This window comes from Rhinolophus ferrumequinum, chromosome 6, assembly GCF_004115265.2.
Source record: "Rhinolophus ferrumequinum isolate MPI-CBG mRhiFer1 chromosome 6, mRhiFer1_v1.p, whole genome shotgun sequence".
NCBI lineage: Eukaryota > Metazoa > Chordata > Mammalia > Chiroptera > Rhinolophidae > Rhinolophus > Rhinolophus ferrumequinum.
The window spans coordinates 58446593-58473824 of record NC_046289.1 but is presented as its reverse complement, the minus strand read 5'-3'; the positions used below and the strand labels follow the sequence as shown (position 1 = coordinate 58473824).

General features: G+C 38.9%; 1 protein-coding gene and 1 pseudogene across 2 annotated transcripts in view; one reads left to right on the top strand and one right to left on the bottom strand.

Moving 5' to 3' along the window:
- The window catches only part of FBN1 (fibrillin 1), a 235070-nt gene that overhangs the window by 162500 nt on the left and 45338 nt on the right, over nt 1-27232 (bottom strand). For both annotated transcript variants that reach the window (XM_033108280.1, XM_033108279.1), the window contains exons 5-6: nt 24937-25032; nt 20977-21072 (exon numbers count right to left, since the gene is read on the bottom strand). In XM_033108280.1, coding sequence (XP_032964171.1) covers nt 20977-21072; nt 24937-25032 — 192 coding nt within the window. The remainder of the gene's footprint in view (nt 1-20976; nt 21073-24936; nt 25033-27232) is intronic.
- On the top strand, nt 7962-8613 carry LOC117023484 (60S ribosomal protein L10a-like; annotated as a pseudogene).

Genomic DNA, 27232 nt, shown 5'->3' with positions numbered 1-27232 from the left:
ACGTAATCACATTTCTTTATTAAACACCGCCCTTACTCATTATACCCTAACAGAGTCTAATAAATCATAAATTCAACAATGTGGCTTATTGTGTAATAAAAATAAAAAGCACAATGCCTATAATTAGAAAACAAAAAGCTCTTACTAAAAGGCTAAGTGGATAGGCAGTTAAGTATTAAATAAGCTTCAGCAAACATAAAATCAGAGCTCTAAGAAAAATAATCACAGTTACGTTCCTAAGACATGGCTCTCAATTTACGATTTGTGGCCCAGCAAGGAGATCTCGGATTCTCATCAGTCCCCAGAAGTCTCCCACACTTTCTTTTACCAGACGCCTGGCAAACAACAAAAGAAACCCTGAGAACCAGATTTCAGGCTTCTGACCGATCCTGATCTCTCGGGAAAGGCTTTGTCAGCCAGGCAACCAGGGCAGCACTGTTCAAGGAGCATTTTACAAAGAGGGCCCGTTGAGCAGACAGGCCAGTCTGCCATGGCTTTCCAGAAGCTGGCAGTGGTCACTCCTGCAGACACCCAGGCTCTGGGTTAGGACTCTTCAGCCTGCTAACCCCATCTGCCTTGTCCTGACGGCAGGACTCCTGAGGACAGGGTGGGCAGCAGGGCACTTCCAACTGGGGGATCCTCAGGCCCCTGCACTGGCCTCATCATCTCGGTTATTCATTGAAAACACATTACTGAGTTCTTGCTGCGATCAGAGGCACAACAGTAGACTCTAGAGACAAAGGTAAATAAGACAGTGCTTCTGTCTTGAGTATACAGCCTAGATGAGGAAATCAGTACATAAAGTAAAATGACGCAGTTGGTGTGATCATGGAAGTGTTACACATGCAAGATGTTTTGGAAATACTGAAGAAGTCACCCTTTGGCAATAGGGCTAGGGGAAATTTTCACATCTGGTGGATCAGTAAGAATTTATCCAACAGAAGGGATAGGACGAATAAAGGCATGGAGCTATGAACATATATTGCAGAACATGAATTATTGTTTGTGACAGCAAGAGATCAGGCCAAAAAGGTCTACCAGGGCCAGACTGCAAATGGCCTGCTGGCTCTTGAAAAGGGGTCTGAACGTTCCTAAAGACAGTGAGAAGCTGCTACTGATCAGATGCATGTTTTAAAAAGTATCTTTTATTCGTCCATTCACCTAATATGTACAAAGCATCTACTTTGTGCAGGCGCCATTTTCAGATACATCTATACCCTAAACTTCTTTCTTCTTCTCATTATAAAATGAGACAAATATAAATGCAATGAGCTAGAAAATCTTCCAAGAAAAGTTAATAAAATGATTAAGAACATGGGAAAGGTCAAGAGCATGCAGTGATTTCTACATAACATCTGATCAGGACATTTAGGAGTCTCCCACTTAGCAACTCAAATAAGATAGAAAACACCCAATTTTATGAAAATCACTGTTGCTTTGTTCATTTAATGTTAAATGTCAATTTAAATGAACAAATATGGATGACAAATCCATCATATATAAAGACAAACTAAAACTACAAAAACTTGGACGTTATATTAGCTTAGATTAACAAAGAACTACTCCTTCAATCAACAGGCAGGCATTCCTAGAGGCTAAACATAAAAACAGATTCCAAAAGAAAACATTTGCAGATTAGAGATCAGAAACAGTTCATGTGCATTCTTTCATTCATTCAATTTCACTCATTCATTCTTTGATTCATTCATGGAAGGCATGAGTATTCTCTCAGAGATAACCCTTGCCCACAATCATGGAGAAGAAAATTAGGCTGGAAGGGCTATTGTCCTAACATAGACTTTACAGCCTTGCAACCAGTCATTATAAGCTAAAACGAAAGTCTCCAAATAATGCATGGGCAGAGAAATGGCATGCTTTAGAGCTCTTATTAATTAGTAGCCTAGGATATCAAGATGGGAGAGAGTAAATAGGAAGTTGGAAAATGAAAGGTAAGACCAAAGATGACGGAGTGATCTCATCTATTTGTCTGAAGTAGTATGAAGTCTCAGTATATTTGCCTCATGCTATGTAAACACCCAAACACCTTGTAAAAGCCAATGATTTTTAAATTACTCTCCATTTTGCTTACTTCCAAACTCCATTTGCTCTGGTATTATCTCTCCATTCACAAAGATGCTCCCAGGCCTTGTGCTCTCATCCAAGTCTTTTTCTTCATCAATTCACAAGTCCTAAATTCTATAAATCCTTAATATCCCATTTCTCAAAAAAATTTTGCTTGACCTCTCAGTCTGATTTAAATGCTTTTCTCCCCTCATTGCACCTTGTGCATATGTCTATCACGGCATTATCACCCTGCACTGGAGTCCCTCATCTACTCCCTCATTTTTATGATTAGATTTGTCCCAAAAAACTGTAAACTCCAGGAGTGCAGAAGTCTTGTTTGGTTGGCCTTTGTGCACATCCTAATAAGTACTTGCTGAAAGAAGGAAGGAAGGGAGGGATGGAGGAACGGAGGAAGGAAAGACAGACTAAAACAAAGTTTTGGCTTAAGATTACACCATTCATTCTTTCATTCACTCAACAAATTTTTATCCAGTGCCTACTATGTCTCAAACCCCACTCTGGTAGCTGAAGAGAAAACAAAGTAGCTGAAGGGGGTGGGGTCAAGGAGTAATCCCTGTCCTCATGAAGTTTAGTCACGTGGAGGGCCAGCTACATCATAAATAAGTTACACAGTGTGTCAGACGAAAGAAGTGGCATGGAGAAGTATAAAGCTGAGAAGATGGACAAGGGGCCTTGGCTGACGGGGTTGTTGTGAAAAACAAACTACCATGTTTCCCATTCAATGTCTCACCATCAATCTCTATTGCTTTTATTTCCCTTCTTGTAAAGAATTCATGCTTTCCTCCTTCAGCGTCTCTTCCAATGGCAGTTCTTTTAAAGCTCATAATTCTCAAGTCATTTTTTTAACCTCAGTCTTTTTTTCTGATGTCCAACATCAATTGGGCTATAAATCTGTCACATGCTACTACTAGTTTAGGCCTCTCCGAGTTATAACCCATGTGGTCCAGCCAAGATACAGAGATTCCCAAAAATGCTTTCATCATATCCCAGCTGGAATCTCTTAATTCATCATTTTCAGGTCTAGCCAGTACCTCCTCTGAGCACTTGCTGTACAGGAATAACTAGGTCACAATTGCGTTCTCAAGATTTGAACCCCGAATTATAATTCTCCCGTGATAAAGGAATCCGTGTACAAATTTATGTGAACCAAGGTTTTTCCTTTCTCAAGCCAACTAATATTTTCTCCTGTGTCACTTGAGTCAGAAACTCAGTTCTTGAGATAAAAAAGTGCTTTAGGTTTTAGGAACCACTGATTAATTCCAAGGAAATACTCAAACATCTACCCCCACACTTTCCTGGCCCACTTAAATTAATCTTTATTTTTTCCCCATTTCATCCATTGTAATACATTCTGGCATTTTCACAATAAGAATGCAATCAGGAAACAAACGAACTAGGATCTTAAATAAACAGAGCCTGTCCTTTCTTGAATTAAGTGGTCTAAAGAATGCTCATTGCCCCCTCTCCTTCCCTAGAGATTAGTCAACAACTTGTGATTACTCAACAGTGTCATTTTCACTTTTATATTTCGTGGGTTGATAACTCTCCATAATTCATGAATTTCTTAATGAAAGTTAGGAAGTGAGTTGCTAATACAGCAGGATCACCTTGTTTGCAACCCCTTCCCATAAGGTCCAAGGTGGCATACGTCAGTAAGATTAGTATATTTATGACATGTATTTTGTTGCAAAAGCAGTCTGCAGTTGGCACCAAATGACTGATTGTGCAGCTTAACAATTCAATTCAAAAATAAATTAAACTATTATTACATATTTGTTACTAAAATAATAGTGCTCTTTATACCAACAAACAATCTTGGAACACTCTGTCTACAAAAAAATCTTGAGGGTTAGAATGTGTATTTTGGGCCAGGAATGGGGTTGGGGAATCGAAAGTGATTCTGTATTTGAGAAAGTGAGTCAAGTATTTGAGAAAAAAAAATTTTTTTAAATTAAACCTTCTCAGGTTGGCGAATGGTTCAAATTCATTTTCAGCTCATTCATTAAAAGAGAAAAAGAAGGAAGAAAATTCAAATCTCCAAGGTAAGGAGCACAGGGTTATCTATCTCCACATGTATGCTCAAAAAGTATGTTCACAGGGTAATGACTGAAAGTTATGGACAAGACAATATTTTTGCTGGTAATGTTGCTTGAGTGGAAAATACTTCGAATTGGATGGACTAGAAGTGTTTGCGGTTTGACATATCCGCTGTTAATGTTCCATTCCTAAACCTGTGCTCTCCAAAATGCATCCTGTGATTTATTTGTAAGTAACCCATGTCAGCTGCAAAACTGGACCTCCAATTTGTGAAAGCTTGTCGATACTTTCAGTGACGATGTACCCGGAAGGCAGGCAGGGCAAATGCAAAGTAAGGACCAGAGATTTCACTGACATGTCCTGTTGGATGTGATGATAAATGCCTGAATGTAGTAATGACAGCAGGGAATGATAAGAAGCTACTCTTTACATGCTTGTAATGGATAATTTCCTGGCAAAAATCCATCCTTAAAAACTTCCATATTAATTGAATTTAGGAATAATTCCATACATTAGGCAACATATGCTTCCTGTGAGGTCAGTTGCTACATTTGAATGATGGCCCCTCTTTTCTTTTTATATTGTGGTTTCAACTACACACAGTTGAACGTATAGTTCTATCACCTTCTCAAAAAAGCAGGGAAGGAAAAGAGTTGGTATTTTCATTTCTTCGTATTCTATAAAGTCTCAGCTTCAGAGAAGCTAGCTCTCCGAAAGCTGTGGATGTCTGGAAGAGCTCAGGACTCTGAAGAACGATGAGGAGAAGAACACTTTTGGCAATCCCCTGCCTTAGATGTGAGCTCTGACGTAATCTATACATCTTATTTCAGTCCACATTGATCTAGAGAAGCACAATGAAAGAGAAGAGCACTCTGTACTCTATCAGTTCACCAACTGCTAAGGGGAGAAAGAAACGAGTAAGTCTTACGAGTAAGTAAATCAGGCTCTTCAGGGTTCCTACGTCCTAGGAAGTGCGCCTACTCAGTCAACACCTATTCCATATTTAATCAGACACGTGCACACTGAGACTCTCAATCCACCCAAAGTGTCCTAAGTGGGATAAGGTACATTTCTTTTTTTAGCAACCATTAGAACTAAGAGAGTTATCATTAGTATTAACTTCCCAAACTCAAAAAATGAGCCCCTTAAATAAATTATTTATTTATTCTAAAATCAGTGAGTCCTATATTAAGACCCATGTTATTCTAGTATAAGGTGGAATGAATTCATGAAAGATAATGGGGAAAAGAGCCCAAATAATCAGAGTCCAAGGATAAATTTGTGATGGATAAAAGAACAAGTTCTTCCTTGTTTCTCAAGACAGCAATTGGCCTGCCCTGAAATTTCTTGGAGATATTTTGGATGAGAATACTTGCTATGATAGCATAATCTCATGCTAGCATTTTATACTTATGTAGTGAACAGGAAGTTTGTGAAATATGTTTAATATTGTATAATTAGAGTTTGAAGAAGAAATATGCATCAGTGGATAGCTACAAAATGTAAATTTTGAAATTGAAGAGATAGATTATGACATTTCTGTTTCTTTCTTTCTCCTTTTTTTTTTTTTGTTACTGACGTTAAAAAAGAAAGCCTGAAACATCCACCCTTCTTGTTATTTCTCAATCCAACATCTTATTTTAATTTTCTTTTTCTTCCTCTCCAGTTTTCTCCGTTGCTTTCCAGCCAACAGATCCTCATACCTACCCATACCGTGACGCTATCAGAGAAGAAAATACCGCCGGTATGCACGCACCATGGCTAAAAGAAAACAAAGAGTCTTTTGGACCATTAGTTCCTGAAAAGCTAACAAACGTGACATTTGTATTTCTTGAGGCAATTGAAAAGCATCTGTTAAAAGTCTGCAGTCTCCTAGCACTATGACACATGAAATATATCTCCTGCCCTTTGGAGATCCATCAATCCTTCAGTCTCTTTCTCTCTCAGCCTTTCCTTGGAAATTCCACATTATATCCTCTCTCACATGAGCTTTTCGGGGTTTCTGAGATGCTTCACATAGCATTATACACTACCACAACTACACTTCATAAACTGGCTCCTCTATGGGACTTGGCAACAGACTGCTGAGCATGTGGAAGACAGAGAGCCCTAGAGTCAAGAGATAGCATTGGGTTTTTTTGAGCAACGATGGTGAGGCATGGGAAAAAAGAAACAAAATCTACTTAGACGATTCCAATGATACTAAACTATGCCAAAAGTCTCACACTCAAATTTGAATTTCTTTGGAAAGCCAGATCTCCTTGTGACCAAATGTTTCTCAGGGGAAGAAAACTGATAGCATTACTCGATGTCACTTCAGGTTACCCAAAGCAATCCATTTTAATTTCTTTCATGCTTATCCCCCTATTTGCAGCCACAGACAATTTACAGTTACTATTTTGTAGTTAAACTAAAGCCAATTATATATAATTTCATAATCAAGTATTGTGGGTCAGAGGGGTAGGAAACTACCCACTGAAACAGTGAATAGAACTACATGTACAGTGTGGCAGACAAGAATCAAACACCAACTCCAACTCAGCTTGAGCTTGTTGTCATTAAGTAACTGAGGCAGATTTAGCTCTAAATATTGTTACAGCATTACACTGGCAAAGCATGTAGTCCACTCTGAACCCAGTCCTGTTGCTAAAAGTGATAGGCTGCATCCATTGTTAGATCCATTTTTTCATGCAACAATGTTTATATAATATGCGTCAGGCACTGTTCTAGGCACTGTGACAAAACAGGCAAAAATCCTTATTCTCATAGAGCGCATGATCTAGACTATTTTCCTACTCTAAATTGCTAGCATTTTTATAAGAGTGAAACTACAAATCTCCTGAGATGTGCATCAAGAAAACAAACTGATCACAAAAGAAAACCAAATCTCAGCCCTTCCTTGAATATGCACTCCAGTACACTTGCTCTGACTTCACGCTTAGAGAAATTACACCAGAAGGGTGTCCTGGGCAGAGTGACACGGCAGCAGTACATTCATTTGGACATCCAGATTCTCGGTGCCTGTGTGCTCTCAGGCTCCATAGGACAACATTCTCCTCCTATGCTAGTCACAGCTCAATTTCAGCTAAGCTCCCACATCCATCAGTATATTCATCACAGCCTGGGCAAAAGTGTTTTCATCATACCACATCCACTTATAATTAAAGACAAGCTCTCCCCCAACAAATTCAATCAAAAAGATTTGCCCAGTCACCTAAAGTTTTGAATTTTAAAACTTGGTCTAGAGACTCTGATGACACAGAAAATAGAAATAGCCAAGTGTTAGCAGCCCAACTGAGAATCAAAAGGGTGTGTGAGGTGGAGAAGAAAGAACAAAATTAGAACTAAAATAAAAAAGATAATTATAGCTAAAAGTAATGCTAGAGATCATCGTTGTCTAAAAGCCAGGAAGATATCTGTTGGAGAATATGGATGCACCATAGTCTGGCCTCAGTTAGAAAACATTAATCTCATTCTCAGATACCTGCCTTAGAAGAAATACAGAGGGTCCTTTCAAGCTCAGTTTCCTTAGCTATAAAATATGATATTCTCTCAAGATTCCAAGGACCAACTGAGACAGTGTGTATGTCTATAAAGCACTGCATAGATGGAAGGGATCATATAACTTTGGCTTCTCTGAGGTGTTAACACTTCACAAAATTCATTTGGCTATATTTGAAACTGTTCATGGTTTTAAAAGGTCAAGGGGAAAGCTATCCATTCAAAGTAGAGATGGTAGGTCACTCCTGTCATGAGTTACAAGAAATTCAAGAAATAGACTGTGCCTAAAAACTATCTATTTCGCTTTTTTCCCCCCGGTTTTTGCGGCGTGAGGCAACATGAGCAGCAAAGTCTCCCGTGACACCCACTAGGAGGCAGTGCAGGAAGTTCTGCGCGGAAACCAGCGCATGCGCAGCAAGGTTTTAGAGACGGTGGAGCTGCAGATCGGCTTGGAGAACTATGACCCTCAGTAGGACAAACGCTTCTCAGGCACCGGCAGGCTTAAAGCCACACCCCGCCCTAAGTTCTCCGTATGTGTTCTGGGGACCAGCAGTACTGTGACGAGGCCCAGGCTGTGGATGTCCCCCACGTGGACATTGTGTTGCTGAAGGAACTCAAGAAAAATCAGAAACTGGTCAAAAAGCTAGGAAAGAAGTATGATGTCTTTTTGACTTCAGAGTCTCTGATCAAGCAGATCCCACCGTCCTGGGCCAAGGCCTGAATAAGACCTGTGAGTTCCCTTCCTTGCTGACTCACAGTGAGAACATGGTGGCCAAAATCAATGAAGTGAAATCCACCCTCAAGTTCCAGGTGAAGAAGGTACCCTGTCTGGCAGTGGCTGTTGGCCACGTGAGGATGGTGAATGATGAGCTTGTGTACGACATCCACTTAGCCCGCGATTTCCTGGTGTCATTGCTCAAAAAGAACTGGCAGAACATCCAGGATTTATATATCAAGAACACCATGGGGAAGCCCCAGTGCCAGTACTAAGGCAGAGCTTAATAAACCATAGTGCTACCATTAAAACAAACAAACAAACAACAACAAAAAACTTATCCATTTATTCATTCAGCTAGTCAACAAATACTAAGCTACTAGGTGCTCAACACTGCAGATAAAATGGGGAGCAAGACAGATACAGTCCCTTCTGTTATGTACAGAAAAGTACTAAAAAAACAAGCCAAAAAAAACACCAACGTGTCATTCTATAAAGCCACAGGTCACGCAGCATGATTTCATGTATTGTGCACAGTGGGCCTCCAATAATATTTGCTATTTAGTTTTCAAGATATATTAGACACAGTAAAAATATATGCTCCAAAGCCCACAAAACCACATGCTATTATAAAAAAATGACATGACCAAACACTATGTTGCTAGGTGGCTGTTGTTATTGTTCACATAAACCATTACAAATGTATCCAGTGACTGAGGTGGTGGCCATGACTTGTCCAAATAGTAAATGATTTATTGATACCAGAATTGCTATTATGACATCCAAAGGCATTCCCTAGGGACAAGTCTGCATGCGTCCACTCAAAAGCATGCATTATCTCAAAATGCTTAATGCCTGAATAAACTATTTTTATGATGTACTTGTTTTATGTATTTTAAGGGCATCTAAGTTCCAGTTTAGTCACTTTCCTGGAGAAAACCTAGGGGTCAGAGTCTCTATACTATCACATGGATTAGAGGAAAAGCAATGTAAGTAACAAAAGATCCCTCTGGTTTTGAAGGGCATTGGAAACCTACAAGAAGACCTGCCCCACCTTAAGTGGGTCAGTATTTGGGGACTCTCTACGACAGATTCTCATGGACAACCTGAGCCATCGGGCTTCTGATGTGATGTGAAAAAATCTACAGTGCTCTTCTTATTCCCCACTATGGGTGTCCCGGCACCACTGCATTTGTTGTAATTTCCAGCATGCAGTGCTCCCCTGCATGCTGGCCCCCCGAACACTGCTCTGGCCTCATGTCCCATCACTCTCCCTCACTGTCTGAACTCTGTCCATAACATCTTCCTTTCATTTCTTCAAATACTTGGACCCTGTTAGGACCTTTACACATAGTCTTCCTTCTACCTAGGAAACTTTCCCTCACTCTTCACGTGGCTGGCGACGTCTCATCCTTCAGAGAAATCCCCTGACCATGGGCCCGCATGCGTTATTATTCTCTGCCCTCATACGACCACATTGGTATTAGGTGTTTCTATGTTTCCTTGTTTAATTTCTGCTTCTCCTACTAGAATATAACTCCAGAAGGGAGGGGTAAGTGTGTTTTTTCACGTACTATTATACATCTCCAGTCATGAGCACAGCGCCTGGGAAATAATGGGTTCAGGAGGGAGAAACTCACATCTCTTTTTCTTAGAGCAATTTCTTTTCAGCTTATTATCATACCTTTTTATGGGTCCATTTAATAAAACTGAACTCTAATGAGTGCGGTTTGAAATTGGTGGGTTTAAAATATCCTAACATTTTGGATTTTCTAGCTTTTGTCCTCTGGGACTAACACCTTTAGTCCTTCGTATAAAGGTTGCTTAAAGACTGGTATGTAGATTCTATAAGTAAAAGCATCTCCCCATATACCCCTACACTGCCTATGCCATATTTATAGACTCAAGTTCTCATACCAACCCAGAAAGCGAATATATACTCTATATAGGTATTCACTTTATTTTGCTGATGGATAAGTTTCTATTATCTCCCGATGATTTCAGAATGCCACGTTTCTAAAATAGCTGAGTACTTTTACCTTTCACTGCTGCCCTTTTCTGACAAGTTCTGTATCTCTGTATAGGGCAGTATAAGTAAAAAAAAAAAAAACCTTCGGTTAGTTGTTGTGACAACAAATGGTTTTCAGGGCTACAGTCACTCACCCCTTTATTCTATTTGTACCATTAGAGTTTTAGCCTTTGTTACAATTGGGACAATTGGGTATGTATTAAAGAAAAGTACGTGGTTAATATGATACCCAAATAAGAATGTGAGGCTTCATCTGAATAGCAGATCCAAAAAACTATGTCGTTCCAGTAAAAAAACAAGAGCTCTAAATGGAAAACTTAGTCACAATGTGGCCTCTAAGTTTGGTGATAGTTCAAAGTTTCATGATACTGTTTATAAAACAACACTTTCAACCAAGATTACTCTCCCTTTCATGAGAATGAGAATGTTAAAAGCAAATATTCATTAAACATGTATTGTGTATGTGCCAGGCCCCATACTAAGTACTTTGTGTATTATCTCATTCAGTCTTCTCAACAATTTCACTAAATAGGTGACTTTATTATCCCCATTGCGCAGATTAGGAAACTGAGGCTCAGAGACACACAGTAACTTTCTACAGCCCCACAGCCAACAAATGGCAGGATTTTCTTCAGAGTCTTAAGTTCTTAACCAGTTTTCTAGGTATGTCCGTACCTTCTAGTTAGGCATTTTCATTAAAACATTAAAATTATGGTCATGTGATATTAACAAGTTGGGATGAGGACTCCTTTAGTATAAAAGTTAGTCTTGGAAATAATTACCCTATCATTTCCTCCCATTCATACAAAATAAAGAATAACAACCCAGGAGTCATGAGAACAGGGGAGCCCCGTGCCCATTTTAGGTTGACTCAGTAAAGGGCTACAATGGCTTTTCAGAAGCGTTGCCTTTTGTTTGGTTTTATGATAGCTGTTCAGCTTGGCAGTGTGGAGAAAGAAATGAAGCCTAAACGAGATCTCAAAAGAAATAGCTCTCATTCCAAATTATGCTATTTAAAAAAAAAAAAAATCAGAGAATTTTTTATGGTGTTTTAGGGTTGTTTTCCTCAAAGAGGGCAATTCAAACTTTTATGACACACTGCTTTGCAAAGCAAGTTTCATGTCATCAAGATGCGTATATGCCTCTGCTTTTTATTTTTCCCCTAGTACAGTTAAGAAAGTTCCAAAATATCCCCAACTTTGCAAGTGATGCTTACAAGTCATTACACAACGAATGAATCAGAATTTACTTCTGGAGGGCCATGGCTTCATCTTTGTCTTTTAAAGTTCACCAGTTTTAATTTAAAGAACATATCACTGGAATCTCTAACAAAATATGAGGTTTTTCACTGGGACTTTAGGAAAGAAATGATCCCTAAGAGCTCATGCATATTTATTTTTTTTAAAAAAATTTCAATTTGGGTAAAATTTGCCCCAAACCTGCAAGCCTCCTTTCGGCCTGGTTGAGTGTCCTACATCAGTGTAGTTCAACAATGCCTCCTATGAGAAGACAAGTAAGAGGATAAAAGCTCTCCGGGGACAAAGAGAGAAATGGGCCTATTTTGTGAATTGTACCGTTAGAACAATCTTTATTTCCTGAGGAAATAAATATCCCCATCTACTGTTGACTTATAAAGCTCTTCTGAAACAGTACAGAGAGAAGGAATTGCTGCTAAAGGAATATGGAAGGAAAGTTGGAGAACGTATCCTTTCATGTGTTCCACAGAATTCACTTCCCACATATTTCAATTATCAGTATCTATACTCATATTTCCATATGAAACACAGATGCATTCGTGGGTACTGTTGTTCAAAGTACCTTTTTAGAAAATGTTGTATTAAACAAATATGTTTAACGTTTAAATACATATCTCATCAACTTCAAGACCACAACTTCAAGATCGCAAGTTAAATAAAGTATATCAACAAAGATTGCATAAATACCTACTCTCTTCACAGCACTGGGCTTTGTATTCAATGACACAGAAGTATCAGACAGTTTTTGTTCTTTGGTCTATGGGAAGCACAAAGCCTGGCTGGAAGACTATATATAAATCAGTATTTTATTAGCCCCAAAACTAGAACTTGACTAGCCAAGTTCATAATTCCCAGATCATGGGGTCTGCTGGCCAAATTTACTTTGTAGAGAAAATACTGAGAAAATATATTCATATATATTTACAAATATATTCATATTTGTGTATATATTCATACTTGTGTACATACATATATTTATGTTTTTAAATTAACAGGTCATTTGTGCCTCATTTGATGAAGAAAATATTTTTAAGAAAACTTAAAATATTGCAACTTCCTTATAAGGCTTCCTAAAAGCCATGAAAGTGGATTCTAGATATTTTTATGTGGATATAAATATTTCAATACAAGAATCAAAAAATGTACGTGGAAAAAGAATTTTTGACAGGGTGAATATGCTCATTCCTTACCTCTTAGTAAACATCATTAAAAACCATCATCCCCAAAGACAAGAGCTGGGGCACCCAATTATTTTAAAATGTAATTAAATACAAGAATTCATTAGAGAAATAAAAATACTAAAATGGCTGATGTAATCCTTAAAGTAAATGACAAAGACCAAATGTTTAATGCATGCACTGACCATCAAATAGAAATGTGGATTGGGTCCAGGTGGCCAGAGGTGGTGATGTCAGCAGAGTTGCGTGGAAATTAATGGGATTTTGTAGTGAAGCTCCCTATGGTCAGGAAGGGATTGAGGAAGAAATAAGCCTGAAACCTGACCTTGAAAGAGAAGAAATCAACCAATCTAGATAAGAAAGCTCTAGCACCAAGTATATCTGATACTCCTAGTTCTAGTAACTAGTGCCCCCAATCAGGTGGCATTCATGCCAACCACATTAAGCCATTGAGAACCAGGAATTTATCACTATTTAATGGGGTAGTCCAGCTTGCCTAAGTGATAGTTCAGAATATTTGAGAACCAAACCTCAGGGAATATGTGTTTCATACTGCACAAATTTATGGTCAAACGCGTCCTCATAGGAACACTAAAGGTGAGTTACTACGTGATGAAGATTTTCCTCCAAATCCAGTATACATTTAGGCAAATATTCATCTTCAGATGAGGCTCATATATGGATTTAAAATATCTATCTAGAATATGAAGATGTTATCATAGAGATGCCAAATGACTTTCAAAATGACTGTTAAAATAAGCAGAATCTGCGTCTTTAGCATAAGAGTGTTAAAGGTGTGAAGGGGGGATCTAAAATTAATGGATTTGGAAGTGCTGGATTAAACTAAGTAAAAACAGTTACCTTCCTGCAGGACTCCCAAGAGCTAATATGCTAATACCCCCAGTGCCTCTCCAAGAAGGGGACATGTACAGAGTTTCCAAAATGCTATTGACCATGGAAACTTCCTTTCATGGAATCCCCATAGGACTAATGTTCTGCAGAAAGTACTTTGGCACATCATCTGGACCACAAAGCCCCATATATTTGTTCAGTATACATTCATAAACCAAAAACAGCACAGACTCTCTAGAGGCCACAACTACTAGGGAACATAAATACGAAGCATTCTCAGGGACTCTAAATTGAGCATGTAAAATTGGTAAGGGTCTCCAGACTGCTATCCCTAGGATTAAGTTAAAACCGTTTCAGAAATAGACCAGTCTACCCACTAATTTATATACACAAAGGAGAATTTTTTAAATCCCTAAACCCTGTCTCATATAGATTTTGTGCAGAACCATGGTTCAGCAGAATTGAAGGGTACCACAGAGAGATTTGAAATATACCCTCCCTTCTTTGGCGTGAAGCAAGCTGACTTCATGTGTCCTCCTCTTTCCCATAGGAGGTCTCTGACACTGAGAATGCTGGCATAGCACGGACTTCCTGAAGGTGGCTGTGTTCTCCCTTTTACACTGGCCAGTTGTAGCCTCTGTACTCTTTCTCCTTCACCTGTAGTACTTTCCCTCATCTCCTCTGCCTAGCTACATCTTTGCCCGGTTTGGATAATTTTTCATAGATGCATTTCCATCTTTCCAAAAATAATTTTAAGGGCCTGATGACAAGAACCATATACTTCTTTCTGATTCCATCATAATGCCTAGCTCAGGGGGAAGCCTCTGTGAAATATTTGCTATAGTTGTTATATCTAATTGACATGGCTGCAAGAGATTTTGCTTATCATTTATATTTGAACAAAATTCCATTTAGACATCCTGAGAAACTCAGACTCTAATCAGAGGCCCCTGATTCTGTTTTTTTTTTAATTGGTTTACTTTTAAATATCAAAACAGGATCTGATTCTCCAAGATGCTGCTTTCTTAAAAGCTGAAGAAGCAGCAGCAGGAAGAGAGAAAATTGGAGCCCTAATAGAGACCATAGGTGAAGTGCTGAATGTACTAGAAGCAAAATTCTCGAGCTGTGCTGGCCAAGACGGTAGTCCCCAGTCACATGTGGCTATCAGGTGGCCCAAATTAAGATGTGGCATAATATTAGGTTGGTGCAAAAGTAATTGCGGATCAAAAGGTTGAAAAATTGCAAAAACCACAATTACTTATGCACCAACCTAATACATGCACTGGAGTTCAAAAATTTAGTGTAGCAAAAAGAATGCAAAACATCTCATGAATAATTTTTTTAATTAAAATGTATTGGGTTGACAATGATTAGTAAAATTACATAGGTTTCAAGTGTACAATTCTGTAATACATTATCTATACCTCACATTGTGTACTGCGTATTGAAATAAAACTTTTGGATATATTAGGTTAAATAAAATATATTCCTGAAATTAATTTTATCTGTTTCTTTTTAATTTTTCACGTGGCTACTAAAAAAGTTTAAATTATCTATGTGGTTCCCATTATATTTCTGTTGGTCAGTGTCGCTCTGGTGTTTTGATCATCCAAGAATAAAAAGTGGTCCAAATATTAAATGTGTCTACTATTAATATTTTTAAATAAAAACTATTATAAAAACTATTCATCTTTTTTAAAGTTTATGAGAGCTAAAAAAAGAAAAAAGAAAAAAACAGTAAAGTTGAAAACTAACTATCACTGAAGATGAAACCACAATATCAAATCTTAAATTTAATAGCTGTTTTAAATTATTCGCTTTGATAATATAAGAGGATGCTAAAATGGACATTTTTGTTGAAGCACAAAGACAACAGATATCACACTCTAAATCAAATGTGACACTGTGATCAGAATTTGCAGAAGAAGCGATGACAGTCTGGTCACAGGGCTTTTAAACTCTCGTGCGTATCAACAGTATCAAAGTGCCAAGGCAGTAAGACATGGAAAGGAAGCTACGTGGGAGTGGGCTGAAACTGGTATAGGACCATTTTATGATGACAAGTCATAAAAGGGGCTTCAAGAACACTGCTCAGACCACATGATATGTATCTGCTGCAGTATGGAGGACCCTGGGGACTGTCTAATGCATGAAAACTGGCTGGTCACATACTCGAACATGGTTCAAGACAGAGGCTGCTACTGTCAAAGTTGGTTTTTACCGCGGCAATTCATCGTGACAAAAAAAAGCATGCCAACTAGTCTTGGGCAACTGCAAGGGAAAACTGATGTGGAGTGGGCTTAGATCCTTTCTTAGAGGGCTGCTTCGAGCAGCAAAGAGGTCTCAAATGGCTGGAGGTAACAATGGACGAAAGGAAATGTAAACAACCAATAAGAACTTAGCCGTCTTTGCTCACATTAAGGAACCCACACGGGAGAAATTCTGAAAGAACCCAGAAAATTTCATCCACCAACAGACAGAAAACTAGCCCACTAAGTGGGCTGAGGACAGTGAGTGAGAAACAAAACTTAACTACTTTTTGATTGCATCCCACCAGTCCTGCTTGTGCCTAGCAGGCACGTGCAGCCTCGAGAAGCATAGTTGCATATGTTCCCTACGTGCATACAGTTACTCAACCACAAAAACTGAATGTCTGTGTCAACAGATGTATTTCCTGGAACTATTCTAGGAAAATCAAGTTTATTCAATGATCCACCAACTGCCAAATGTTGCAATACCACTTTAGATGCATGGTAACATTTAGGGCATTCGGCCTCTGCTATCTACACATCGGTATTTACTTTCCATTTAGACTAAATACCAAAAATGAGGCTCACAGAGGGCTTGAACATATTTCAGTAACAACAGTTTATTGCTTGTTACCTTTAAGAAAAAAAAATGCATATTTCACAGAGCTCTGCCTTCCAAAAGCACTTTGAGAATGGGAGTTGGCCTGTGGCATTTTACTCTGGGAACTTTAATAATAGCCACCTAAAAATTAAAATTATGTAAAATTAGTGTCAGAAATGCAGCTCTGTAAAACTTCCAGAGAAAGAGAGAGAGAGAGAGAGAGAGAGAGAGAGAGAGAGAGAGAGAGAGAGAGAGAGAGAGAGAGAGAGAATCCACACCAGTGCAAAGCACCAGGAAAAAATTAGTGAGAAAATCAGCTCCTGGTTCCACGAAGCATTCTACACAAAACTTTCAGAGAAGGTCATGACTCCATTCCACGTTTTTTTTTTATGAAGCTAAATGTATCCAAAATGCACTACCTGGTTATTATGTGTTTGGATCATTATAGCATGTTAGTCCTTTCCATTCATTAGACATTATACAGACATTGCTCTCCTGGATTTACCAAATAAACGCTAATCAATTGCTTTCCAGATTGTTTTTTGAAAATTGTTCAATGAAATTGTTAAAAAAGACCTCTGTGCTAAATCACCATTTTTGTATCATCAGAGAAACTAAGTTATGAGGATAACAGTGTTTCTTAAACACCAACTATACCAGCTGCACATGTGAGTATGCAGTGAAATTACAACCAACCTAGTAGCTGTCCTCTGTTCTACTCTTCCATTACTGTGCAAAACTTAAATTAGAAAACAGCTTTTCCAGTACCATTAACCCTGGAATTCCGTAGAGGAGGCAAGTATGATGAACAAAGACTTAGTTCTCCTTCCATTGTTCTGCTTCTCTGATGGAGTGAGAATTACCACCATACTTTCATTTTTATTCTACTCCATATTTGCCCCCATTGTTTCTTTTTCTTAAAGCTATCAATTCAATAATGCTTTCCTCTATACTTTGGCTACTAACAGCCATTAGAACAGCCAACAGACTTTCTTGATTTGGCGAAAATCCAAGTATTGTCTTCACAGTTTAGACTTGGGTAGGAACTTAACTCCGAACAAATGAATCAGAATTTAGAAGAATCCATGTCCATGCTTACATTCAAACGGCACATGGTCAGGATCTCCAGATGGGGTAATGATAGAAAACTTTCTGTTATTAGCATTTATGCTTCCAAAAGCCTTCATCCTCTGGTTCACATAAAGTTTGACATGACAACAGTAATCCAATTCCATGTGCTTTAAGAGGCACGCAAGATAATTCTTTTCACTGCTTTTTATTCTAAGTCAATTTTTGACCCCAGACAACTAAAGTTTGCCTATCCACTGTAATCATTAGAACTGACACTGTTTTAGATTGTTTCTAAAAACTCAAATGCCTCCCAGAAAGAGGGAAAAAAACTGGTCACATATTCATTTGAATGTACTGCTGACTCTGTAAAGGTGGTTCCCAATATGGTTTGAACAGTTATAATATTGTAGGAAAACTACATAACCTTCCATGGTAACTGCACTAAATAACAATATTCGTTTTGTATGTCTGCATTTTAGACTGCTGGTTCAGTCCTTTAGAATCCACTTATCTGTAGTGCAAACAGACAGGAATCACCCTCTCCCCATGAGGAGATTGGTGTCTCTCAAATATTAAAATCAATCAAACAGAGAAATATTCCGAAATCCTGCATTAGATACACCCAAGCAATACTCAAGATCCCTTTCCCTTGGCTCTTAAAATGATTTTAAAGCAACTTAGCTCAACTCTTCCAGGGAGAAAAAACATCTACCTAGCCAAATTTCTGGAAGGGCTATTTTTTAAAATCTATTACTTCCACTGTAAAACTTACAATTCTAGGTTTCTTCTTATCATTTCTCATAAAATTCTCAATAGTTAGTAATGACCCCTTCCCAGTGAAATCCAAGTACAGCACAGTAATTATGTGTACAGCTTTATGAGTCAGACTGGCTGGGTTCAGATTTTGATTACACCACTTACAAGCTTGGGCAAGCTATTTGACCTCTGTCTGCCTCTGTTTACGCCTCTATAAAATGGGACTCATTATAGGACTTTTCTCATAAGGTTGTTGCAAATCACCAAAGTGAAGTTTAGCACACTGCCTGGCACACTATAAGTACCCGGTACATATCACCTGCTATTACATCAAAGGGCCTCTGTGATGCTCCTTCTTTCTTGACCCTTTGAAGAGTCTAACAACTGCCAAGCTATTTCTTGCTGTTAGACTCTTTAGCTCAGTGCTCTCCTGGTTCTCCTGCTTCTCTTCATGTTTTCTCAGTGTCTTTCTTTTGTTCTCTTCTTCCCCAAGCCTATTCATTATTATCCCTCCCCACCTTCAAGTTCAGGTCTATCTCCATCATTCTTCTCATTTTTTTCATTATCTTGAGAAGTCTCATCCACTCACATGATTCACTGTGTTTAATATAACAGCATTTAAGATTTTTAATGGTCTGCATCCTGAGACAAGAAGTCAAGAGAAAGTGTGATTCCACACTTGTTGACAGTAACTATGGTAATACACAACTAGCTTGTGTTGTCATTGCCAAAACAGGCACTCACCTCATTTCAACACTAACAACAAATGCTAACGCACTGTACCATTGAGCTTAGGCACTATAAGTTTCACTGGTTACTCAAGGCCCAAAAAGAAAGAAGGCAAAAATGACAGGGGTGGGGGTGGGGGCAGCAATCAGGATAACCATAAATGTAAATTTACAGAAAATTATTCTAAGAGAAAGAACAATGAAAGAAACTGAGGGTGTAAAAGAAAACACAAAGAGATTCGATCTTTGATAGAGAATGTAGCAGGAAGTGGCAAACTCAAGGACTAAGAAGCAAGCTAAATGAATGAAGTAGGCAAGATGTATTCATAAGGAGTCGTGGAGACTGTGGCAAACTGGAGAATGTAACTAAAGGTATTCACGTTCGATTTTCAAAAGTAAACATTGCAAGCCAAACAAGGCATGGGCCTTTACTTTTCTTCTTTTGAGTGTAGAGAGATAGGAGATAGTGTCATTGTTACCTGCCCAATGAGGTTGACTAGCCAAAAATCTTTTTTTAAATTTATTTTACTGGCTAAAAGCTACAAGTAAGAGGAATTTGCTTTATAATCAGATTGCATTTGTTGAATGAATGTTGTGATTCACAATTCAAGCATGAGTCCATTGTTTGTTTCCATCACAAACCAAACCACTATGTTCCTGGATTAAGAGTCACTTATTGGCTTAACGTGAACCAAATCTAGCCAGTATCACCTCTAATGGGTATTTCACACTTTTATTGGCTCTCTGACGTAGTTACAGGTGTAAAAAAGTTCCACCATCTCCCAGGGACAAAGCTGCTTATCCTGTAAAGTACTTGTAGTTGACATTTTAAATGTTCCCTTCCATGTGTATTACATCAGGACAAGAAGTTGTTTGTTTGTTTTTTTGTTGATTGCCAGCTGGTTTGGGTCTAAACACACCCTCTTTTCTGCATACATTCAACATATATTCAACATCTACTATTAAATCTTTACTTCCCATCTTAGAATAAAAAGATCTTTGTACAACTTCGGATAAAAGTGATGACTGCAGTTTTTTAAAAGTTCATGAGTATTTTTCAATGAATATTTTTCATGAGTTTCTTTTTCAGTATGAAATAAACCTTCTAATCATTCACTATAAAATTAGGAACAAGGAGAAAATGGCTAAGACTGTAGAGACAAGACAATCCAGAAAGCCATAGTTTAGGAGGTGTGGAGGAATTTAAGAATATTACACACTGACACATATTTCAATATCATATTTGCATTGATAGGTAGTCACATCAGGTAGCACATTTCTTTTCATTAGAAGCACCAGAAAGCATTAGACTTGAAAACAGAAAACCCACATTCAGATGAAAGTTTATGATCGTGTGTGCGACCTTCTCAATGGAAAAGTAGGATGATCACATCCACTTCAGTTGGCGGCAGTGAATACTGAATAAGCCACACACGTTGAAGCAGCAGACACTCAATATTTCTACAGGGAATTTTGAATGCTGAGCTTGTACGCCACTACAGCCTCCAATAGATCCTAATAGATCTTTAGGTATGTTTTTCTTCATTCTAAATTTTTCCTTTTCCATACAGATGTTTTGTTTGGAACCACTTCTCTAATTTACTAGGATAATAATGAGCTCAATCCTTACTTATCCTTATGGAAAGTTCTCCTCCTTTTATCTTGATGCCAACTGGTACGTAGGCATATGCTCACTACTGAGTCCCAGAGTCCACTGGCAAGAATTACCGAATAACACGCATAGTAGTCTTAGGGTCATCGTCTTGTCATCCTAGGAACCTCCCCAGTGACAATTCAGAAAGCCCCGCAGAGTTCAGCAAATTCCTGAAGTAGCCACACAAACCCAGTGGATGGTTAAATCAATAATAGCCTTAGCCACCAGAACACCTTTACGCTAATTCATTTTTTTAAAAATTACCTCTTTCACACTGGGGTCCAGTAAAGCCGTAAGTGCATGCACATCGATTTGGGGCCACACACCTGCCTCCGTTGAGGCAGCCACTTTCACAGACAGCTGTAAAATAAGGAGAGAGACGCTGAGAGGCTTTCTCTGAGAGGAGATGCTAATGAAGTAACACTTACAGTCCCCTGAAAGTACAAAAAATATCTAAATAATCACCATGCTACCGTGTTTCCCCGAAAATAAGAACGGGTCTTATATTAATTATTACTCGAAAAGATGCATTAGGGCGTATTTTCAGGGGATGTCTTATTTTTTCATGTCCAACAATCTACATTTATTCAAATACAGTCATGTCATCTTCTTCTGGAACATCGTCATAACATACTAAATGCATCGGTCTGGCTGACGATCTTAACTGGGGCTTTTTTTCAGGGTAGGTCTGATTTTCAGGGAAACACGGTATTTGTTTCAAGTAGTTACTGTGCAGTTCCAGATCCTCAAATGTCCCTCACTCAGCTCTTAGGTAAAACTGCCTGGAACAGGTGAGTCTATATCTGTGCTAATGCTGACAGTTTCCTTCCGGGAAGCATCTGAGCAATGCTTTCAATTCTGTATCTAAAATGGTGGTTTATGAAACACCTCACTGGATGGGAACTGCATTTTAGCAGACTGACTCTTTTGCTTATGATTTGTGTTTCATTTCCAGAGGAGTAACATGGGCCTCTCTGTTGTCACCCTTTACAGAAATGCAGCATGTTAAATCACACAATGAACTGGAAACGGCAAAACATTACCACTGACATTCAGTAATTTATGCACCGTCATGGAGACCCCACTGAGGACTATAACAGAATCTCTGGAAACTATTGGTGACATTAGTCCAGAGCGGCTTGAGGGAGAGAGGTTTTACTGTTAGAAAAGGCATTAAAGAACTGAAAACTCGTGCCCTGAACAGCTCTTCTCTGTACAATTTCCTGCGACTTTTTCATGCATGGCCTCCCTCTAGGCATCCACAGGTGGTGGGCATTCACTGCCAAATTTGCCAGTCCCACCCACTCTTCAAAGCCCAGCTCATTCCTTCATGAGGCTTCCCTAATACCTCCATTTAAACTAATTCCTCCTTCATATATTCCCCATGTGTTTTACATGTACCCGTGTGGCAGGCATGGAGCTGAGCCACTCAGATCTCCCTCCAAGAGAACAAGAGAACGTACAGTTAAGGACCTTAGTTGGCTGGCACCTTCAGATCTGCTGCAGTCTTCACGCCAAGGACTCTCCTGGCTGCTACCACCCAATAACGAAGCACAGCAGGGTACTGGAGCCTGGATATTTCTGCCCATCATGAAACTCTCTGCTGGGCAATCTTTGCTCTGGGCTCCTAATCAGCCTGGCAGAGGCTTTCTTGGAGCTGCACTGCAGTTTGAGGTTCCCTCTAAACAACTGTCCTTCCTTTCCTATCTCTTTGCACAGGGGCCAGACCTCCACTGAGGTCTGAAGGATCTTCCCCTCTTACTCCTGCTTTCTGTCCCCTTTAGTGTTCACAGGCCTTTTCGCCAATAAATCTCTGTGCATCCTAATTGTGTCTTGACATCTGGCTGGCATCAGAGGACTTAAGCGTAAATAACCCAATAGCCAAAAATTATGGCAGAAGTCCTTCTTTATCACAAAATTAGAGAGGTTTATACATACTGTTCTTTTTTGCCTCTTAATTCATATGCAGGGGAGAATGAAGAGATTTTAAGAAGAAATTTTCAGATTGTCTAAGCCAATATTCCCATTTTACAGATTAGGAAACCGACATCTAGGAAAGGTTTTCTAATTCTGTAAGTGTTACCTGAACACCTGTTGTGTGCTGGGCCTTGGGCTAAACTTACACTCTCTCAGGGGCACCAAATGGAACAGGAGGGATGCACAGCAGCTCGTTCTGATTTCCTTCCCCAAATGCCTTTGCATCATCCCCTGGCCACCTTCTTTATAACCATGGCCTTGGTACTAGTTTCCTTCTTCCTGTTTCTTCCCCCTCTAGTATGACCTCTACACTGTGGCCACAGAGATCTTTCTCACTGGAAACCCTTGTATGTAAAGGGTATAAGGCCAGTGTTTCTGGCATTAAATGCATGGGCTGTGAAGTCTGACTGTTTGGGTTCCAATTTCAACTTTGCCAGTTACTCCCTGTAGAGCCTTAGACAAGCTACTGAAGTACATGTGCCCCAGTTTCCTCATCTGTTAGAAGGCAATCAAGGCCTGGAACTCAAAGGGCTCTTGTTATAGTAAATGAGTTAATACGTGAAGTGTTTGAAAATGTGGCTAGTACACAGTATAGTAAGTAACTCAATAAATGAACGCTGTTTAGTGTTGTTATCTCGCTCTCCTTCCCTGGCTCTACTTTAGACAAAAATATGGTAGGCATAAAGGCCCTCAAAACCTGGCCCGTGACCTCCATTCTGACCTTATCTCCCTTCCCATCACTTTCCTCAGCACTGAAGCTCTAGCAACACCAAAGAACCTGCTACATTTGACATCCCATGGATGTCATGTTCCACTGCTTTGGCCCATGATGGCCATCTGCCTAGACGGCCCATCTCACATTCGCTCATCTGACAAGTGAACTCCTACCCATCCCTCAAAACTCAGCTCTAGGGGCTCCCACACTGGGGAGGCTGCTCTGCCTCTCCTCTCTCCATGCTACCGCTGTCGGCTGAACAAACCTCAATCATTGTTCTTACCATACTGCAGTGTGTGGACACTCAACCAGGGCATTATGTAAATTTTGGTTTACTTATGATAACATTTTTAATCACAGCAAATATGTATATGGTGCACACACACAGAGGGTGCCATAAAAATGTATACACATTTTAAGAAAGGAAAAAACTGTATTAAAATTACACTGATGGTAACCACTTTGAATATCGCTTGTAATTGTGGAAGTCAAACGTGACTTGTATTCATCTTTTGTTGTTGGTATATATTGAGTATTACAATTTTAAAACAGTTTTTTTCCTTTCTTAAAATGTGTATACATATTTTTGGGCACCCTCTGTGTGGCACACACTCACACAATGGCAAAAATTGGAAATGTGAATAAATGCTCATCATTAAAAATTCATTAAGTAAACTATAAAACACCCACATAATGAAGTATTATGTGACCATTACATGTATTTTAAAATGTTTAACTATATAGAACATACTTCTAATAAAATACTAAGTGAAAAAGTAGTATGAAAAAGTATGCATATGATATGTACCAGCTATGCATTAAAAGACTAGAAAGTAATATCTGGAATGATGGGATTATGGATAATTTAATTTTTTTGTATTTTTTTAATTTTCCCAAATTTTCTTCAGGATAAATATATTTATCTTTGTGATAAACATAAGCTTTTAAAAGGGAATTTTCATCTTCTGCAAAGCACCGGGACTGAGAGAGTAGACACACAATAAACAGTGTTCATGAATGAAACAACAAATTGAACACCATGTGTTACAAGTTATAGTAACAGAATCTAGAATGGGAAACTAGAGAGATGGAACGTACCATTAATCAAGAGAAAGGACATGTTTGGGGAGAAAGGTGAGGTTGAGTTTTAAAATGCTTTATTTGAGATGCTTCTTGAAAATTCAGGTGGAGATGTTCAGCGATCAAAAGGAAAGTATACAGTTGGAATGAACAAGAATTCTGAACCTTTGGTGGTGAAGGCAAATCAAAGGGATGAGGTATGTGGGGTGGAGAGGAAAATGAATCAAACAACACATTCCCAAAGTTTCCTGTCAATACTTGGTGTTAAGTGTGTTGGGTACATGATCTGTTCACCTGTAGGAGTCACCAGGCATCTGTAAAAATGCCCTGTCCCAGGTAATCAAAGAAAATCTATCAGCACTTATCCCTGTATTGTTTTGTTCTACATATCTGTCTACATATTTGCCCACATAGATTTACATCTAGAACGTTTATAACTATGGTTTACTTACGTTGTCCACAGTGAGTCCCAATGTATCCTTTCTGGCATATACAGTGATCATCACTGCAGCTACCTCCGTTCATACAGCGAATATTACAGTGTTGGACTTGAAAAGGAAAAAAAAAGAATGATTTAATTTTGCAACTTAAGCACATAGATTACAATAGTTCACAGGAGTTGATTTCTAGTGATTTAAAAAGAAAATAAAATGATTTGCTAAGATTCATATATTTATGCAGAAATAATCTAATTGACAACACTAAAGAGCTTATCTTTTGTGTGTGTAAAATCATTCACAATGCAGTGTAATTTTGTTTCTTTGATATTTAATAGTGCTACATGACTTCCCTAATTTAGCAGAACTTAACACTCAAAATCATTTCTGTAATTATATCAAGAAAATAGTGCTTTGAATAACTTATGGCACAAGATTACCATGGCAATAACTTTTCTGTTAAAAGATTTAGAGTCCCAGGTATGCGGCCAGAGAAACAGTCAGAATGACAAATTCCAAGAAACTCTGTTGCAAGAAATTTTGGAGGTAACAAAAAGAAGAAAAAAAACACCTACAGTGGCATTTAATAACAATACTGCTTGATAATGGAGACAGCTGGACTTGGCTCAGAATGAGCTGCTTGTTTAAACTGTAACCTTAAACCAAATAAGAACTACAGTGTTTGAAATTTACTCTTTATCACATTGTCACCTACAGAAGTGTGGCCTTTAGGTCCTAGGACAGAAAGACCACGGCATTCAGGCAGGCAAGCAGACCTGAGACCAGGAGACACTCAAAGAAGCTGGAATAAAAGATGCTTAGGAGAGAGAGTGACAGCATGGCATGGGCTCTTATTTCTCTAATGTTTAGGCTGTCTCTATTTCAGTAATTCAGGCATGCTAATACCACTCTCAGAATCCCAGGCTGTTCCTTAATCCTCCAGAAACAATAACTACCCTACTTGGAGAAGACTGAAGGCTTGATAGAATTCATCATTAATCCTGGTTGACACATCCCTATACAAGGAGGCCAGAATCAAGCATGGGAAGTTTGGCTCACTCAGCCCTGTCCTCCAAGCTGTGGGAGTAAATTCCTTGAGAAAAAGGCTCCACAATTTTACATAAGCAGAAGAGAATCCCTTCTTCTTGTGCAAGAGCAGAAATCAGCTGTTTATGAGGTGTGATCAAACAATATGGTGAATATTTAAATTTAAAAAAATGTATTACAGTAAAAGACACATTGCCATTAATTCCCTTCAAAATACTCTCCCTCGCTTCAAACACACTTATCCCATCATTCTTGCCACTTTCTGAAGCAGTTCTGGAAGTCCTGTATCATGAGTGTCTTTAGTTGTGCTGTTGTGGCTGCCTCAATGTCCTGAATCATTTTGACTTTGGGGAAAAGCCGTAAGTCACACTGTGCCAGACCCAATGAATAAGGTGGATGAGAACACACCATAATGTTTTTATTTGACAGAAATTGCCATATACCAGAAGCGATGTGTGATGTGGTGTGTTGTCATGATGGAGGATGATTTACAGCACACTTCAAAACACACCTTCTCTCAACCGTAGCTCACACCCCATTGACTGCATCGAACAAGTTAAAACATGTCACACTTGTTACTAAGGTTCGACATGTCCCTTCCCATATTGAAAATCCCTGCCTTTCCATTGGGTGTCACTCAGCAGCAGCATTCACCGTATTTTTGTGATCACAACAGAAAGGCTCCGTGTCACACATCACTTCTGGTATGGCAATTTCTGTCAAATAAAAACATTACGCTGTGTCGTCATCCACCTTATTCACCGGATCTGGCACAGTGTGACTTCTAGCTCTTCCCCAAAGTCAAAATGTCCATGAAAGGTAAACATTTTAAATCAGTTCAGACATTGAGGAAGCCACAACAGTGCAACTAAAGACACTCACGAAAGAGGACTTCCAGAACTGCTTCCGAAAGTGGCAAGAACGATAGGATAAGTGTGTTTGAAGTGAGGGAGAGTATTTTGAGGGGGATTAATGGCAATGTGTCTTTTACTGTCATGATTTTTTTTTTTAAATTTTAAACATTCACCGTAGTTTTTGATCATACCTCGTATATTTAGTCTTCTGCTCAGTCTTCCTGGAAATGGGGGTCAAATCTCCCAGGAACAGAAAGAAGACTCCTCCAGCAGCCACCTTCTTCAGCACCCCTTGTTAGGATGCTCAGTACAGTATCAAAAAGTGGCTGCTGACTTCAGGAGAAAGGACCATTTTCAGGAGCCACACAAATCTCAGCAAGACAACAGGTTCCAGAACTCAATATTTACTA